A 15594-nucleotide genomic window follows, 5' to 3' on the forward strand; every position below is an offset into this window, starting at 1 on the left:
GAGACAACTGTATCAGTTATAGCAATGTTCAAATTTTATTATCGTTTTTAGTTTTAGTTTCACAAACTCGCCTGATGATGGTAGTATGTTTACCGAGAACGTTCGCAAATAAATATTATTATTTATTTTAAATGTAAGTCTCAATCACGACTGGCTTTAAACGGGACTCACGAATGAAAGTGAAAACCAGAGCGTGTTATGAGCTGACATCAGCAGCACTAACTGACGTCAGCTGCTGATATTAGCTGCTGACGAGTATGCGTTGCTTTGTTTTAACGCATTTGCAGTACAAAATTCGTATTTCTTTCTGGGTGCCAAGTCAAAATTGAAATGAAACTTGACTTGGCACCCAGAAAGGAATACGAATTTTGTACTGCAAATGCGTTAAAACAAGGCAACGCATACTCGTCAGCAGCTAATATCAGCAGCTGACGTTAGTTAGTGCTGCTGATGTCAGCTCATAACACGCTCTGGTAAAAACAAACGGAAAGTTTCTTAGTAAAATATTCACAGTCTGTTGTTTAAAAAATAAAAATCATACCTCGGAACGTATTACTTCGCAGTGATCATTTATTGAGACACTTTAACGTTTTTCTTCACTCAAGGTACAATAGGATTAGTTTAAATATTGAAACATGATAGAGAAAAAGAGTCTATAAAAAAGCGTTTGTGTAAAATATTTTATTCTTGTATACGATTACATTCACAACGTCCAATGGAAGATGACCTTATTTAAACGAATAAAATTTGATCTAATAAACCACACAATGATATAAAAAAACCTTTCCGAATAGCTTAGTTTCTTTCTTTCTTTCAGCCAAAATCACTCAATCCATAGTTCCATAGATGTGTAGTTGTGTTGTGAAATAACATAACCACACATGAACCCATTTACAAATGTTATTATTTTGGATTGAATTTCGGTGAATTGAACAATTGCACTTCTCCAGACCCCCAAATAGTAAAAATAATCGACTCCGATGAATGTAGCGCGAAAGTAATCCAAAACACCATACGCCATTCGGATAACAAAGCCTGTTGATTGTAGATAAACAAACCGTTTAAAACATAGTTTTGAAATAATTTTAAATGTGCCACTTACGTTCGGTGTTAGAAGTCCGGCGATGTAAGGAGCAGACATGCCGACAACCGTAGCCAGACTATTGATTACAGCGTTTAGTGGTGCCACGTAGTTTGGACTTAAATCAAAAAGATTTATGGCGGCGCCGGCTGAATTGAATCCATGTGCGGCAATTGAAACGGATAATAGAATTACAGCGAGTATTTCATGACAGCCGGCATAAGAGGCAAACATCAAAAACGTTGCAGGTACAACTGAAGCTATGAAAAGTATTCAAAAAATGATTTTGTTTGTAAAGAAGATACGATTTAAATGCCGCATAAAATAAATCAAGTTCAAGTACACTCACTCAATACAACGAAAATTTTTTGAACTCTAGTACGTTTAACGTGCCACATTGACATCATTAGATCGCTGAGAAAACCGGAACCGGTAGATACAAGTATGCTTAAAATCTTCGGCACCGATGAATACACTGCATTGTTTTCAATAGACACATGAAGTACGTCATTCAAATATTTCGGTAGGTCTGTGTTTATAATGTAGAATGACCATGAGTACAAAGCCTGTTCACAAATTCGATTGAGTCAGTATTTTGAAAATTCTTTCGATTGAAAAGATCTGTATTAAATTACGGTAGATAGAATAAGTGCCAAGACTGGAGAACTTTTAAGAATGGATAACCATGGTGTGGACGGCAACTCTTTTCGTTCATTCTCGTAATCGTCGATTTTTTGCTGTAAATATTCTTTTTCATCGTCACATATGAATGGGTTGTCTTTTGGAAGTTCGTAACAGATGAATGCCTAACGATATTTTATCGTGGAATTAACACAATGCAACAAAGCACCAAGCAGATAGTAAAACTCACAAATGAAATCCCTAGAAGCACCAGAATAGCGGAAAAAAAATAGAAGACAACATCCCATCGTTCCAGATGATGCATCAATAGCCCGGAAATAAAAGTAGAGAAAGCTCCACCGGCCTTGAAATGAAAGAAATGTGTTACGTTAACTTATAGCGGCAATCATTTTCAAACTTCTGAATAGTATTTGTTTCAGATGGCTTGTCAATGATGAACGTACCGAAATGCCAATGTAACCAATTGACAATAATCTCCCACGCTGTTCGATGGGATACCATGGGACAACGAATGCTGCAAGGCATGGAAATGTTGGCCCTTGAACAAAGCCCAGAATCACACGAGTTGCAATCAATCCATTGGAATCACCTAAAATATTTCAGATTATTTGTTTGAGTTATTTAATTAGTTAGCTAATTAGCAAAATCAATTTGCACCATATTGAACCGCTGAGGGTGTTAATACTGTAACTAATGCTGATAATGCAATTGAAATCAAGAGCGTAAGTTTCGATCCCACTCGTTGAACTATTATAGCACCGGGGATTTCAGAAAGAATGGTGCCCCAATAAAACTGAAAAAAAATTGAATTTTTAATATTTATATATTCTTAACTATGAACATATGACTCAACTGATGATAACATCATTCCTTGCAATTTCTGCGACCAGTAATAACGATCACTGTCGGGAATCTAGTGAAAAGGAACGCAATTCATTTGTTAACAGAAAATATAGAAGAATTGATGACTTTTGAAGATAAAATTACCGGAACTGATTGACTTGAATTTGACTCGTGACTGGTGCCATTTTCAATCATATGATGCTCAATCCGGCAAATTAATTCCGTATTTGTTGATTGGTTTGTTTCTGTATTTGAAACGATATTCGGCACATAAACCATTTGAGTGAGAACGATGGGAAAACTCATTCGTAGGGCAAACACAGTTGCCATTACAAAGAATACCATCACAACGACGACATATCGCTGTTTAACTGCAATTTTTTGACCGAATATGACAAAAACTTTTTGTGAAAATTAGAAAAAAATTTGGAAAAAAATTTACCTTTAAACAGGAACTTCATGTTTGTTCTTCTAAACGGTGAAACTCTAACTAAACAATGCAATCAATGCATTCGTTCAATATTTCGCTACAAATTACCATATAAAATTGTATTAATTATTTCATTAGGAAACGTGAGCTGTGAAACCAGAAATGATTGAATATACGATAGAGGCTGCGAAGAAATTCGAACGAAAAAAGAATACGTGAGTTTAGCGAGAATTTTCAGACTAACACTTTTTTTCCACAATCACATCACTCATTTCAAACTTTGAACGGATGTCGAAATTCTCTTATGAACCGAAGATTCCCGTTTCACTCGATATATTACAGTTCTCTTTCATTGCGAGTGCTATGGCTAAATGATGATAAGATAATCAAGGTCATTATCACTTACATTTTTTTTAAACAATGCGTACAACAAATGTATATCATCACAAATTTCACAAAAGTCAAGCGGTTATGGCTTACACACAATTCACACCAAAGAACAATTACACAGCTAATTGTATATCGTTTACAAAACAATAATCTTATACCCGATATAAGTCGACAGAAGAGCAAATGTTCTGACACGATACTGGCAAATGATATGGAATCAAACTTAGAACTTCATTGAACATTTATACTTTTTCACCGAATGAATCTATTTTGCAAGTGTCTTATTAATTCGCCGTATGATAAGTATCTGAAACTTTTCTATTTAAAGGACGATCAAGTCATACATTAATGCTGTCGTTAATTATGACGTTAATTTCAGTGAAAAATATATGAATGATCGTTAAATGGAAATAAATTAAAAATGATTTTATCTATTGCACTGTTAAGCGTGTGGCTTTTTTTTTGGTTGTAGTGAACTTAATTGCATACATTGCGGCGTTTTGGATAATTTACCTGTTCCACATATGAATTTAGAGACCCTGCGAATAATCAGCGGTACGTTTTTCACTGTAAACAATTGATTTCAGGTGGGGAGTCGAAAATGAATGTTAGTTAAGGAATCGCATCTTGCTCTCTCTCTCTCTCTCTCTCGCTCTCGCTCTCTCTTACCTATAGCAACTTCAATCATTCAATCGAATTGGTTGAAAATGCGTTTGACGTTTCGATAATCAAATATTTATCCATATTCCAACTTGATATTCATACAATTCTGGTTAATGCATTTCTGCAATATGAACTTGATACAATATCAGCATAGCCATGACCCACTTCCATAACAGCATGCTAAATATCTTATTTTATGCATCCATTTGATTCCATTACCCAAACAATGTTCAATTCTTACTGAATATTTATCGAAAACTTTGGAGAATAAATGCAATAACCGTTGGAGTCTGTCAGCCTATTGGGCGCCACGTTTTTTCCCCGATTGCTTGGCGTCGACGTTTCACTTCGACTGTACTTTCAAACCGTCCGAGCACACTAACTGTCACCAAATGTACCATGTCCTCATCCCATACCCTTCAGGTATTTTATACCTCAATAAAAAGGTATATAACTCAGTTTATACGGAAATAATAATGGACGCATATTACTATGGCTACGAAGTACAACTCTTAACCAATTCATGCACAGATAGCGATGGTCGTGGCTTCGCTTCATTTTGAATTATACGACAAGATGTACCGTAGTGCTGGAAGTAAATCAAAGAAAGAGAATTCTATCTATAGGAATTCAGCCGAAATATTTCATAAAAACAGACTAAATTGAATCAAAAACTAAATGAATAAATGAATACACATACCTACATGAATACTGTAATACATAAAGTTCTTTCTGTAACATATCTCTATTCCCATTTTTATACTCAACGACACCTGCACATACCAATGCTGACGTATGCAGCTTTACTGGTGTGCATGTTTCATTTTAAGTGAACATTTTATTTGGGTAAACACAAAAACGATTCTTATCAACCTACAATTTCAATTAACTAGCAAAGAAAATCAATAAGACGATTTCGAGAATTATTCCACACTAATAATGTTAGTGCAGGCAAAATCTGTCAATTAGTTTCTAAAAGAGTGCATTTTATAACACACTATTCTTTCCGTTACAAAACCATTTTCAAACGCATTATGACCACCCTTATCAATTTTCTTATGCGACTTGTCATCGTGGCTGCCATTCATTTTAGTTGACCAAGAAATTTTTACATTATACTTCGCTTCCGGTGTGAATAATGGAAAATGTTCCACGTTCAGTGTGAAATTGCGTGCTTCATAAACTTTCTACAAAATGAAAAATAAATCGAACGATTCCATTTCATTTCAAAAATACTGAGAAAAAAGCACCCAATTGAAAGCACTCACTTTTTGTACTGGACACTTTTGCATCCAAAGACCGGCTTTAGACAATTCACCGTGCACCAACAACATTAGAAATTCATTGGTCGGTTTGTCCATAAACGAGCAATAATCGTACGTTTTATGGGGGAAAAAAATTGATAATTCTTTCCGTGCGTTGTTGTGAGGTCAAAATTAAGCGTACGCAACACTGTTTCCAACGCTGTGAACATATTTAGTAAAAACGAAAACCGCGATGGATTCTGATAGATTGTTATATTAAATGAATTGTATTTCGGATTCACATGCATTGAATAGTTTGAGAAAATGTTGCTAAAAGAACGCTGAAAATGCAAAAATTATCATTAAGTTGATTTCTCTGAATTTATGGAATTTTTAAGGATTTTTTTGTGCTAAGATGATGAAAAAAAATTGTTTCTTCAAATAAATAAACTTAAAAAATAAATAAATTTTTAAATCAAACTAAATGTGAGCTTTACTTACACCACAATCATTATAATTACAGTCGATAAGGACTAATGCTATAATACAAGCTTTGGATATTCGAAGAAACATATTCTAAATAATAATCGTGTTTGTAAAGTGTTCATGAAATGCCATAGCCGTCGAGGTAAGCAGCTATCATACAAAGTCATAACTAAATAGAATAAGCATCAAAAAGCAACCATTAGTTTTACGTGCATTGAGTTGAAATTTCAGCGAAACGAACTCTAATTGCTAAGCATATTTTGATTCAATTGAATCTGTTTACGATTTAGAGAAAGTATATTTAAATTTGTTTGATTTGTTTTTGATATCATTATTTTGGTTAATTGTGCAGAAAAAAACTTATGAAATCCAAACGAATCTAAGCGACGACTGTACCAATTTCGAAACAATTTACTTCACATTTTCGTTCTATTTCACGCTAACACTTTCAAATGCACAGTGATTACTGAAAGAACTATGACATATAAATATAAACATAGAAATTTGTTGTTTATGTTTACACTATATGCCATGCCTTCAAGCTGAATTACGAACAGTGTATAAACTGTAAAGTCATGTAACTGGGAGCGACGACACTTTCCAGTAAAAAAAAAATATATTGAGCAGTGTACATTTTGCCATCTCATTCTGAATAGACAAGTTCAATGCAACGATTTAACCAAATTTCATACTCATCTCTTGTCATTAAACTTGACTCAGACTTGAAAAAAATGTAGATGAAGTCTGTGAACGTGTTCTATGCATATGAATGCATACTTGAGAGAATCCCTTAATGAGATTATGATCTTATGAGATCCATGAATTATTCACCCATTCATTTACAACACCAAATTGGGGTTTTATTAATTCTATTACGCATGGATAGCCCGGAGTCGAAGAAATAACCTATCGTTGCGTGTTGTGTATGAAACATAATGTGATGATAAAATTATCATATTTAGGAGATTGTATTATAGTCTCTTGAGTTGAGGGCGAATCAATAAAACTTTAACGATTCAGCTGCATTAAATCCAGGTCGACTCCAGTTCGGTTTTGTCGCATGAAACACAAGAATAATTTGATCTGGGTGTGTAGTATCAGATACAATGATAGTGTTCATTAGCATATATAGTTACATGTGCTCGAAATGAGCTAAAAAAAGTGTGAACACCACAAAAGTGGATGTTTAGTCGAAAATATAAAGTTTAAGGTCTTGTGTAATATAAAATGTGCATTTTGACTTCTCACTTTGAGCAGACAACTTGAATGAAACTATTCAACCAAAAAGAAAGATGAGTGTAATCTCTTGGAGTTAAACTTGACTCAAAATTGAAAAACAAATCATTTAGAATGTTTTGCATTTTGTATGCTGTTATATCCGTGAACTACTAACATTGAGAATTCATTTGGCTTCATATTGAATTTTAAAACGACTACTTAGTGCTTACTCAGTTGTTGTCATACACTTGTCTTGACTGAAATGCACAGTTGAAATGCTACAGCGATCAAGTACAGTTCACATTGAAACACTTACGCGACTGGACGCTTATTGTTATAGCGTTGCAATTAATTCGACAGTGTTTTCTTAAAGTTAGAATCAAAGATTAAATCACTAGAGATCAAAAATGAGCGTGAATTTGATATTTTTCGTGTTTTTCGCATTAGTTTGTTCAGAAAAATGGATCAGTGCATTTGATTATAAAATACATGACACTGGGACATTCGACCATATGGATTTTATTATCATAGGAGCTGGAACAGGTTGATCGTGAACGAAATCTATAAAAAATGTTGTGATATTAAATGTGATATAATTTGTAGGTGGTTGCGTGATGGCCAATAGGCTGAGTGAAAATCCCAAATGGAAAGTGTTGCTATTGGAAGTTGGTGACGAAGAATCGGATCTCTTAAATTCCATCCCATTAACAAGTGCCATTTCATTGGCCACAAGTATACTTCTTTCTGGCATTTTTTTATTCACATAATTCGTTTTAAAATAGAATTGATATCGTTTAAGAATACAATTGGGGATATCAAACTGAACGAGCGAAAAAAGCGTGTCTACACTTGATTGATGGCGTGTGTCATTGGCCGAAAGGAAGAGCTCTTGGAGGAACTAGTGTTATAAATTTAATGGTTTTCAATCGAGGCCATCGCGATGACTTCGATGGTTGGGCTCGAGCTGGAAACGATGGATGGAGCTACGACGAAGTGCTACCATATTTCAAGAAATTCGAACGAATTGGAATCGAAGAATTGAAGTCGTCAAAATATCGTGGAACAGAGGGAAACGTTGACATTCAGCATCCCGCCTATCGAAGCAAATTGCTAGACTTATTCCTACAGGCGGGAAAAGATTTGGGATACAAAGTGAATGATCCAAATGGCAAGGATATGTTGGGTTTTTCACAAGTTCAAACATTTACCCGGAATGGAAAACGTTTATCAGCAGCCAAAGCTTACATAACACCTATCAAAAAACGAGAAAATCTCTTCGTATCGATGCGCAGTTGGGTGACTCGAATTCTTATTGATCCGGAAACAAAAGTAGCCTATGGTGTTGAATTTGTCAAAAATCGACAGCGATATCGAGTTAATGCCACTAAAGAAGTGATATTATCGGCGGGAGTTATCGCATCACCTCAACTTCTGATGCTGTCTGGCATTGGACCAGCAGAACACTTACAGAAACATCAAATACCCGTCGTTCAAAATTTGAATGTTGGATACAACCTACAAGATCATGTCGGTTTAATTGGACTAGCATTTCTTGTTAATGATTCGGTGACAATAAGCGAAACAAGTGTAGAGGGATTAACGGCTCCATACAGATACTTCGTTTATGGAGATGGACCGTTTACTCTACCTGGCGCTGAAGGCTTGGCATTTGTTAAGACACCAAACTCCACCTTAGGTTTTTTCCCCTAAAGTCATCATGAAAATCAATATAAATTTGTTGATGTAAGAAAATAATTGAAATCAATTTGTTGCAGCTAAAGATTATCCCGACATTGAACTTGTGTTTGCGCCTGGAGCTTTGAATGGATATTTAAATGGAGCAGCATCCAGGGTTATGGGGCTATCAAGCGAATTCGTGGATGCTGTTTATGGTGATATCAAGGGTGCAAGTGCATTTAGTCTAGTGCCCATATTAATGCGACCGAAAAGTCGAGGTAGAATCAGTTTGAAAAGCACAAACCCATTTCAATGGCCCAAATGGAACCGAATTACTTTGAGCATCCCGATGATCTCAAGACTCTTGTTTCCGGAGCGAAATTGGTGAGATTTTTTTCAGTGTAACTTTCTTTGAAATGAAATGATGGAAAACCAATTTTGTTAGGCACACAAATTGGGCGAATCTACAAGCTTTCAGCGATACAACAGCAAACTGAATCCACGGCCATTTTTGGGCTGTAAAAAGCATGCATTTGGTTCAAGATTGTATTGGAAATGCTGCATCCAGGTTTTCTTAAACAATTTTATGTGACACTTGGATATATTTATTTACTAGTAAAAGCATTTTTTTTTATCATTTTTAGGGCTACACAAGCTCAATACAACACCAAGTAAATTCAACTCCCTAAACAGATCTGACACTCTGACATTCAAGGAAGAAAATGACTGATAAAATTCTCCATTCATAGGTTGGTACATGTAAAATGGGCCCTTCAACAGATACGGGAGCCGTTGTGAATTCAAAGTTACAAGTGCATGGTGTGGGTCATTTAAGAGTCGTCGATGCCTCAATCAGTAAGTCAGAGTTCGAGCAAATAAGTTGAATGAAAAAAAAAACTGCAAGTCAAACGATTAATTTCAGTGCCAGACATTCCGGCGGCGCATACGAACGCTGCTACGTTTATGGTTGGTGAAAAGGCTGCCGATATGGTTAAAGAAACCTGGTCTTAATCGACATTATTCAAACCATTGTAAACAATGATTTGCATTTCACATTCAACAAAAAATGAAATGTTTTTTTTATTTATTTCAAATAAATCATTTTTCAATACAAATAAATACTCAATTGATAATAATAGTTCAGATTTGAATATTCATACGATGTTTAGCAATGATTTAGAATTTTTCTGACGTTTTGCTTTCTTTCCGATTGCTTGGCGCCTTCTTTTTATTTCGTTTGAGCTCTCGAATCGACCAAGCACTGTGATACCTGCCAAAGGAACAATGTCTTCATTCCTCAACGTTGTCGTCCATGTGATCGTTACATTATATCGAGCTTCTGGAGTGAATAATGGAAAACTCTCCACGTTCAGTGTGAAATTATTTGCTATATAAACTTTCTGAAGAAAAAAGCTTGAAATTAACACGACGATGACCTTCGATAAAGTCATAGCAAATCAAGTTCAATTTGAAATACATGCTTGACTACTTAGCAAATATATTGTAATGACCAAAATTGCATGTAAAGACGCTACAAAATAATTAGACATGTCAACATTTGTGTTGTTGAATACATCTTGACCACGTTGACTCATGCACGAGGGGAAAATCACTCTACAAATTACTTCCATACTACTTCAAAATTACTTTCTATTACCTAGTCTATTTAGTAGCCAGATTACAAATTACTTTTTACCATTTCTGTATGACAATGACATTGAACTAACATATTTTTTCAATGCACCGATATATTAGGATGTGACAGCTATACTAGAAATTACTTTTTTTATACTAAAAGTAATTTGTTGTTTAAAAATTACTTACATATTATGTTCATTCTTCTACTTTATTAGAAATTACTTTTTAGTGATTTGCCCCTCGCTCATGCATATTATTATTTCAGACGGACGTACGGTCAAGTTTATTCAAGTTGTTCAAGCAAAATTCGTTTTCGCGTATAAATTTAACTTGATGACATCAATGTCCAATTATGCATACCTTTTCGACGGGACATTTTTGCATCCAGTGTCCGGCTTTCGACAATTCTCCCTGAACCAGCAACATTAAGAAATCATTGGTTGGTTTATCCATAAACGAGCAATAATCGTATATTTTGTCGAAGAAACTTTGATAGTTTTTGCCGTGCGCTGTGGTAAGTCCAAAGTTCAGAGAACAATAAATCGCATGAATTGATTTAAAAAGTTTGAAGAATATCGAGATATGTGATCGATCCGTCTCAATGGTCATATTAACATGAAGAAATTTCTCATTGTAATTGAGCGTATAGTTGGTGAAAATATTTCGAATTGAACACTACGAGGAGAAATATTAATTAGGAATGAATTTCAAATATTTGAACTGAAAAAAAAAAACGATTTTCGAACATTAGTTCAACTCACACGACAGTCAAAAGTATCACAGTGTACACAATGAAAAAGTAATATTCCAACTATGTAAATTTCGTAAATTCCGTGAAGCATATTCCAGATAATGGTGATGCTTGTGGTTGAGTTCGGTTCCGAATGAGCCATCGCCATCAATATATTGTCTATAGTCTATAGACAAGCGCCATACACAAATATAATGTCTGCTCTTACTGAGCATATGGTACTTATTTATACATGAAATGAAATACGTCGCAGCAGCAGCAGCAACAGCAACAACATCACCAACCATAGGCTACATAAACACACGTCGTCTGAATGACGATCAGTGCGCTAATTATGGTGAAACAAATGTGAGCGATTTTTTAATTGGTCATCATCATTATTTGATTTAATTGCGCATGAAATTAGATTCCTTTATTTGTCGATGGAGATTTTGTGTACGTGATCCCATTTCTAGAGGAAATAGTGCACCAAAAATACGGGTAATTTCGTCTACGTATGAGTTTTGATAATTTCATCGAGAACAAATAATTTTATCAAGAACGTAATTGAATAAATCAATGGTGCTCCAATTTGAATAATGATGGCGCATCATTATCGAGCTTTCTGCCTTTTGCACTCATTACAAAATTCTATAATTATGGCATAAATCATGAAAATTTGACAATCACATTAGCATAAATGCAGTCAATCAACGGCGCGTCGCAGCTGTGAAGTTATGCAAATTTATGTTTGTCGCAGAGATTATTCGCGAAAAACGAGTTGAACGATTAAGCCGCGCTGGTATCAATTTTGCATTGTCTTCGGTACATATATGGTCTAGTAATCGTGTGCATCGAGGAAAGCAGATAAGTAGGGAAACTTAATTGATTGATGATAATGATCGCGTTGACTGCATAAGATTCGATTAAATTACGGCCAATGATAACATCGATTGCAGCGCAAATGTATATTATGCAGAGACTTTTTTTATGCTACGCGTTAATATGCCGGTGCGACGTTTATTTCCTTCTTTATGAATAGTGCGGAGTTTTTGTGAGTGATCATGCTGTAATTTGTAACCTATATATCTTGATGAGAAGTGACGTTGTCGCGCGTTGCATTGAAAAAGTTTCCGAACTCATTGATGTTGCTGGTTTCAAAACTCTGATGCCAGACGATAAAAATGGATGTAGCATAAACACACACGGAGACAAACAACCGGTTAAAATGTACACCAATACAATCAATATCAACGCAAATTCGCAATCAGATGATCAATTGATCATACCATTCACAGGCATTGGATGTACTCACTTCCACGTACTTAACGTTCTTAATAAATTCACTTCTTTTTTTTCCTTCCATTTTCATGCCATATGCAAGTTAAAGAAACGGAGAAGAAGAAAAAACAAGACGATTTATATAAACGAATTTTCTACTCGTGCATTCACACTGTACATATTTATGCATGCGTGTGCCGCATTCGTACGTGATTTATTTACCGTTCGGAATACCATTCGGTGCAGTGTGCGCGCAATGGCAACTATACTGCCATATGAATTAAATTCTTATTAAATGCATAAAACTAAATGCAGAGTCGAAATGCAACGGCCGCCATCCATTACAGTTTGCATTTGATCGTGGACGTGGATGGTCACTATTTGCTGAGTCGTCTGGAGTTTTTATGGATTTGCAGTTCTTCGATTCAGCGTAATTTGATCGTGTTGCATCGAAATGTTTAAGAATTTGGTGGTTATAGTGTTGATGGTCTATTTGGCCAAAGAGGTCGGTGCGCAGTTTTCGTTTGAGTTTATACAAGCGCCAATAACTGACACGGTGAAGTTCAATCATGAGTACGATTACATTATTATTGGGGCGGGATCAGGTTCGTCAACGATCTTTTTATTTCTTCAAAAATTCGCCAATGTGTCTGGTATTAAACTGGGAATGATTCTCTTGTTTTTGTTTTTGTTCAGGTGGTTGTGTAATGGCCAATAGGCTGAGTGAAAATCACGAGTGGAAAGTGTTACTCTTGGAAGTTGGTGATGAAGAAAGTGACTTTTTAACTGATGTTCCCTTAACGGCAGCAGTAACAGTTTTAACAAGTATATTTGGTTTATATTGTATCATTTTTCCTCTTCGTAAAGTGTTTAAAAATAACGTAACATTCGATTCGAATTCAAGGACACAATTGGGGATATCGGACGGAAAGGAATAAATATTCGTGCCTATATTTGGATGGAGGTGTGTGTTATTGGCCGAAGGGAAGAGCTTTGGGTGGAACCAGTGTTATAAATTATATGGTGTACAATCGTGGTCATCGCGATGACTACGATCGCTGGGCTCGAGCCGGAAACAAGGGATGGAGTTTTCGCGAAGTGTTGCCGTATTTTAAGAAAATGGAACGAATCGGAATCGAAGAGTTTAAATCGTCAAAATATCGTGGAAAGAAGGGCAATGTTGATGTTCAACATCCTGGCTACCACAGCAAATTATTGGACGCATTTCTCGATGCAGGCAAAGATTTGGGATATGAAGAAAATGATCCAAACGATGAAGAAATGTTGGGTTTTTCACAAATTCAAGCTACGACGCGCAGAGGAAGACGTTGGTCAGCCGCCAAAGCTTATTTGAGACCGATTAAAAAGCGGGCAAATCTCTTCGTATCGATGCGTAGCTGGGTAACTCGGATTCTTATCGATCCGAAAACAAAAGTAGCCTACGGCGTTGAATTCATCAAAAATCGGCAGCGATATCGTGTTAATGCTACCAAAGAAGTGATACTATCGGCAGGAGCTGTCGCATCACCTCAACTTCTGATGCTCTCAGGAGTTGGACCGGCAAAACACTTACAGAAACTTCAAATACCCGTCATTCAAAATTTAAGTGTTGGCTACAATCTACAGGATCATGTCGGTTTATCGGGATTGGCATTTTTGGTAAATGAACCGATCACAATAAGTGAAACCAGTGTACAAAGCATGAGTGCAATATTCAGTTATTACGTTCTTGGAAGAGGACCATTTACTCTACCCGGTAAGAAATTGTAATAAAATTAAAATATTTGTGTGATAAATGCCAATGAATTTTCTTTTAAATTTAGGTGGCGCTGAAGGCTTGGCTTTTGTCAAAACACCAAACTCTACTTTGGGTAATTTTTCATAGTCACTCTTTTTCCATGGAAAATGATATAATTTTGTTGATGAAAGAAAATGATTTAAAATTAATTTATTGCAGCCAAAGATTATCCTGACATCGAAATTGTATTGGGCGCTGGTGCTTTGAATGGAGATATGTCTGGATCAATGGCCAATATGTTAGGCATACCGAAGCCATTTGTAAAAGAAGTTTACGCTGATATCATGGGGAAAAATGCATTCAGTTTGGTACCAATAATAATGCGACCGAAGAGCCGGGGACGAATTCGTTTGAAGAGCACAAACCCATTTCAATGGCCCAGAATGGAAGCAAATTATTTAAGCCATCCTGATGATATTCAAACTCTGGTTGAAGGAGCAAAATTGGTAGGAATACTTTCCACATTTCCACAGACATTTGATTGAAATTTGGATTATTCATTCGTTCATTATTTTTCTTTGGTTACATTCACCAATTGAACTAATCAATAATATCAAAAGGTTCATAGGCTCGGCGAATCATCAAGTTTCCAACAATACGAAAGTAAATTAAATCGTCGACCATATTTGGGGTGTGAGAATTACGTTTTTGGTTCAAATGACTATTGGAAGTGTTGCATAAAGGGTTATACTTCATCGTTGCAGCATCAGGTATTGACTCGATCATCTTTATTAATGGATCTGTTAGAATAATAATAAAATCAATGAAACTACTTCTAGGCTGGTACATGCAAAATGGGACCTTCACATGATGCAAACGCTGTTGTGAATCCACATCTACAAGTATACGGTATCGATCGTCTGCGTGTAGTTGACGCCTCAATCAGTAAGTCATATTTTAAGCAATCAAATTGAATGAAAAATCGAACGAGAAAAAAAAAACTACAATACAAATTGTTCGATTTCAGTGCCCGATTTGCCAGCTGCACACACGAATGCGGTGGTTTTCATGATTGGTGAAAAAGCGGCTGATATGGTCAAAGAGACATGGTCGTGATTAATGTTACTCAATTCGAGTGCTATTTCGATTTAGAATTAATCATTTGTAAAAATAATTTCTTTCTTTCTACGATCGATATATGGTTTATTTTAAATGGCTGGTGTGTTTAACGCTTGTGAAATATACACACAGTCGTCGATGTTAAGTGAAAGAGAAAAATACTCACAGCACTCCAATCAGCTGAGTTCCAAATGACTGATTTCAATTATACGCCAAATATGTCTACTATTTATCCGTTACGAATGTTACCAAGTACATTGTGTGTTTTGTGTTTGCTGTTATTTTTTTCTCTTCTTCATAATGCAAACGCAGCGACGAAAGTATTTAAAATGTGTTCATGTTGTTATTGTTTATGAATTTTATAAATAAATTAATTGGAGATACGATTATAATAAAATAAAAATACAAAACAAA

General features: G+C 35.5%; 3 protein-coding genes across 3 annotated transcripts; 2 read left to right on the forward strand and 1 right to left on the reverse strand.

Annotated features, from left to right (window-relative positions):
* Positions 1-660: 660 nt before the first annotated feature.
* Positions 661-3292, reverse strand: LOC129580485 (sialin-like). The gene is made up of 10 exons (XM_055470945.1): positions 3009-3292; positions 2711-2937; positions 2577-2636; positions 2381-2516; positions 2167-2312; positions 1953-2066; positions 1717-1887; positions 1431-1647; positions 1103-1341; positions 661-1035 (listed from the first exon to the last, which is right to left on the reverse strand). The coding sequence occupies exons 1-10, from the start codon at positions 3025-3027 to the stop codon at positions 904-906; spliced, it is 1461 nt and encodes a 486-aa protein (XP_055326920.1). The 5' UTR covers positions 3028-3292; the 3' UTR covers positions 661-903.
* A 3999-nt stretch (positions 3293-7291) lies between these two features.
* Positions 7292-9733, forward strand: LOC129580486 (glucose dehydrogenase [FAD, quinone]-like). The gene is made up of 8 exons (XM_055470946.1): positions 7292-7540; positions 7601-7729; positions 7797-8693; positions 8773-9058; positions 9120-9242; positions 9319-9345; positions 9424-9529; positions 9597-9733. The coding sequence occupies exons 1-5, from the start codon at positions 7405-7407 to the stop codon at positions 9169-9171; spliced, it is 1500 nt and encodes a 499-aa protein (XP_055326921.1). The 5' UTR covers positions 7292-7404; the 3' UTR covers positions 9172-9242; positions 9319-9345; positions 9424-9529; positions 9597-9733.
* A 2961-nt stretch (positions 9734-12694) lies between these two features.
* On the forward strand, positions 12695-15559 carry LOC129580487 (glucose dehydrogenase [FAD, quinone]-like). Its single transcript, XM_055470947.1, has 8 exons — positions 12695-12928; positions 13020-13148; positions 13228-14079; positions 14147-14194; positions 14281-14567; positions 14682-14831; positions 14901-15006; positions 15089-15559. The coding sequence occupies exons 1-8, from the start codon at positions 12778-12780 to the stop codon at positions 15175-15177; spliced, it is 1812 nt and encodes a 603-aa protein (XP_055326922.1). The 5' UTR covers positions 12695-12777; the 3' UTR covers positions 15178-15559.
* Positions 15560-15594: the final 35 nt, after the last annotated feature.

The sequence above is a fragment of the Sitodiplosis mosellana genome, unplaced genomic scaffold (assembly GCF_009176505.1).
Source record: "Sitodiplosis mosellana isolate CC-2019 unplaced genomic scaffold, AAFC_SMos_1.0 Smas_scaffold_1, whole genome shotgun sequence".
Taxonomy (NCBI): domain Eukaryota; kingdom Metazoa; phylum Arthropoda; class Insecta; order Diptera; family Cecidomyiidae; genus Sitodiplosis; species Sitodiplosis mosellana.

Coding starts and splice junctions, on each gene's coding strand:
- LOC129580485 (XM_055470945.1), bottom strand. Junction 2,313..2,380: donor ACCCTCAGCGGTTCAATATG/GTGCAAATTGAT, acceptor GAAATATTTTAG/GTGATTCCAATGGATTGATT. Junction 2,067..2,166: donor TTGGTTACATTGGCATTTCG/GTACGTTCATCA, acceptor TTTCATTTCAAG/GCCGGTGGAGCTTTCTCTAC.
- LOC129580486 (XM_055470946.1), top strand. CDS start 7,405: ATGAGCGTGAATTTGATATTTTTCGTGTTTTTCGCATTAGTTTGTTCA. Junction 7,541..7,600: donor TATCATAGGAGCTGGAACAG/GTTGATCGTGAA, acceptor TATAATTTGTAG/GTGGTTGCGTGATGGCCAAT. Junction 7,730..7,796: donor TGCCATTTCATTGGCCACAA/GTATACTTCTTT, acceptor ATATCGTTTAAG/AATACAATTGGGGATATCAA.
- LOC129580487 (XM_055470947.1), top strand. CDS start 12,778: ATGTTTAAGAATTTGGTGGTTATAGTGTTGATGGTCTATTTGGCCAAA. Junction 14,195..14,280: donor AACACCAAACTCTACTTTGG/GTAATTTTTCAT, acceptor AATTTATTGCAG/CCAAAGATTATCCTGACATC. Junction 15,007..15,088: donor TGTAGTTGACGCCTCAATCA/GTAAGTCATATT, acceptor GTTCGATTTCAG/TGCCCGATTTGCCAGCTGCA.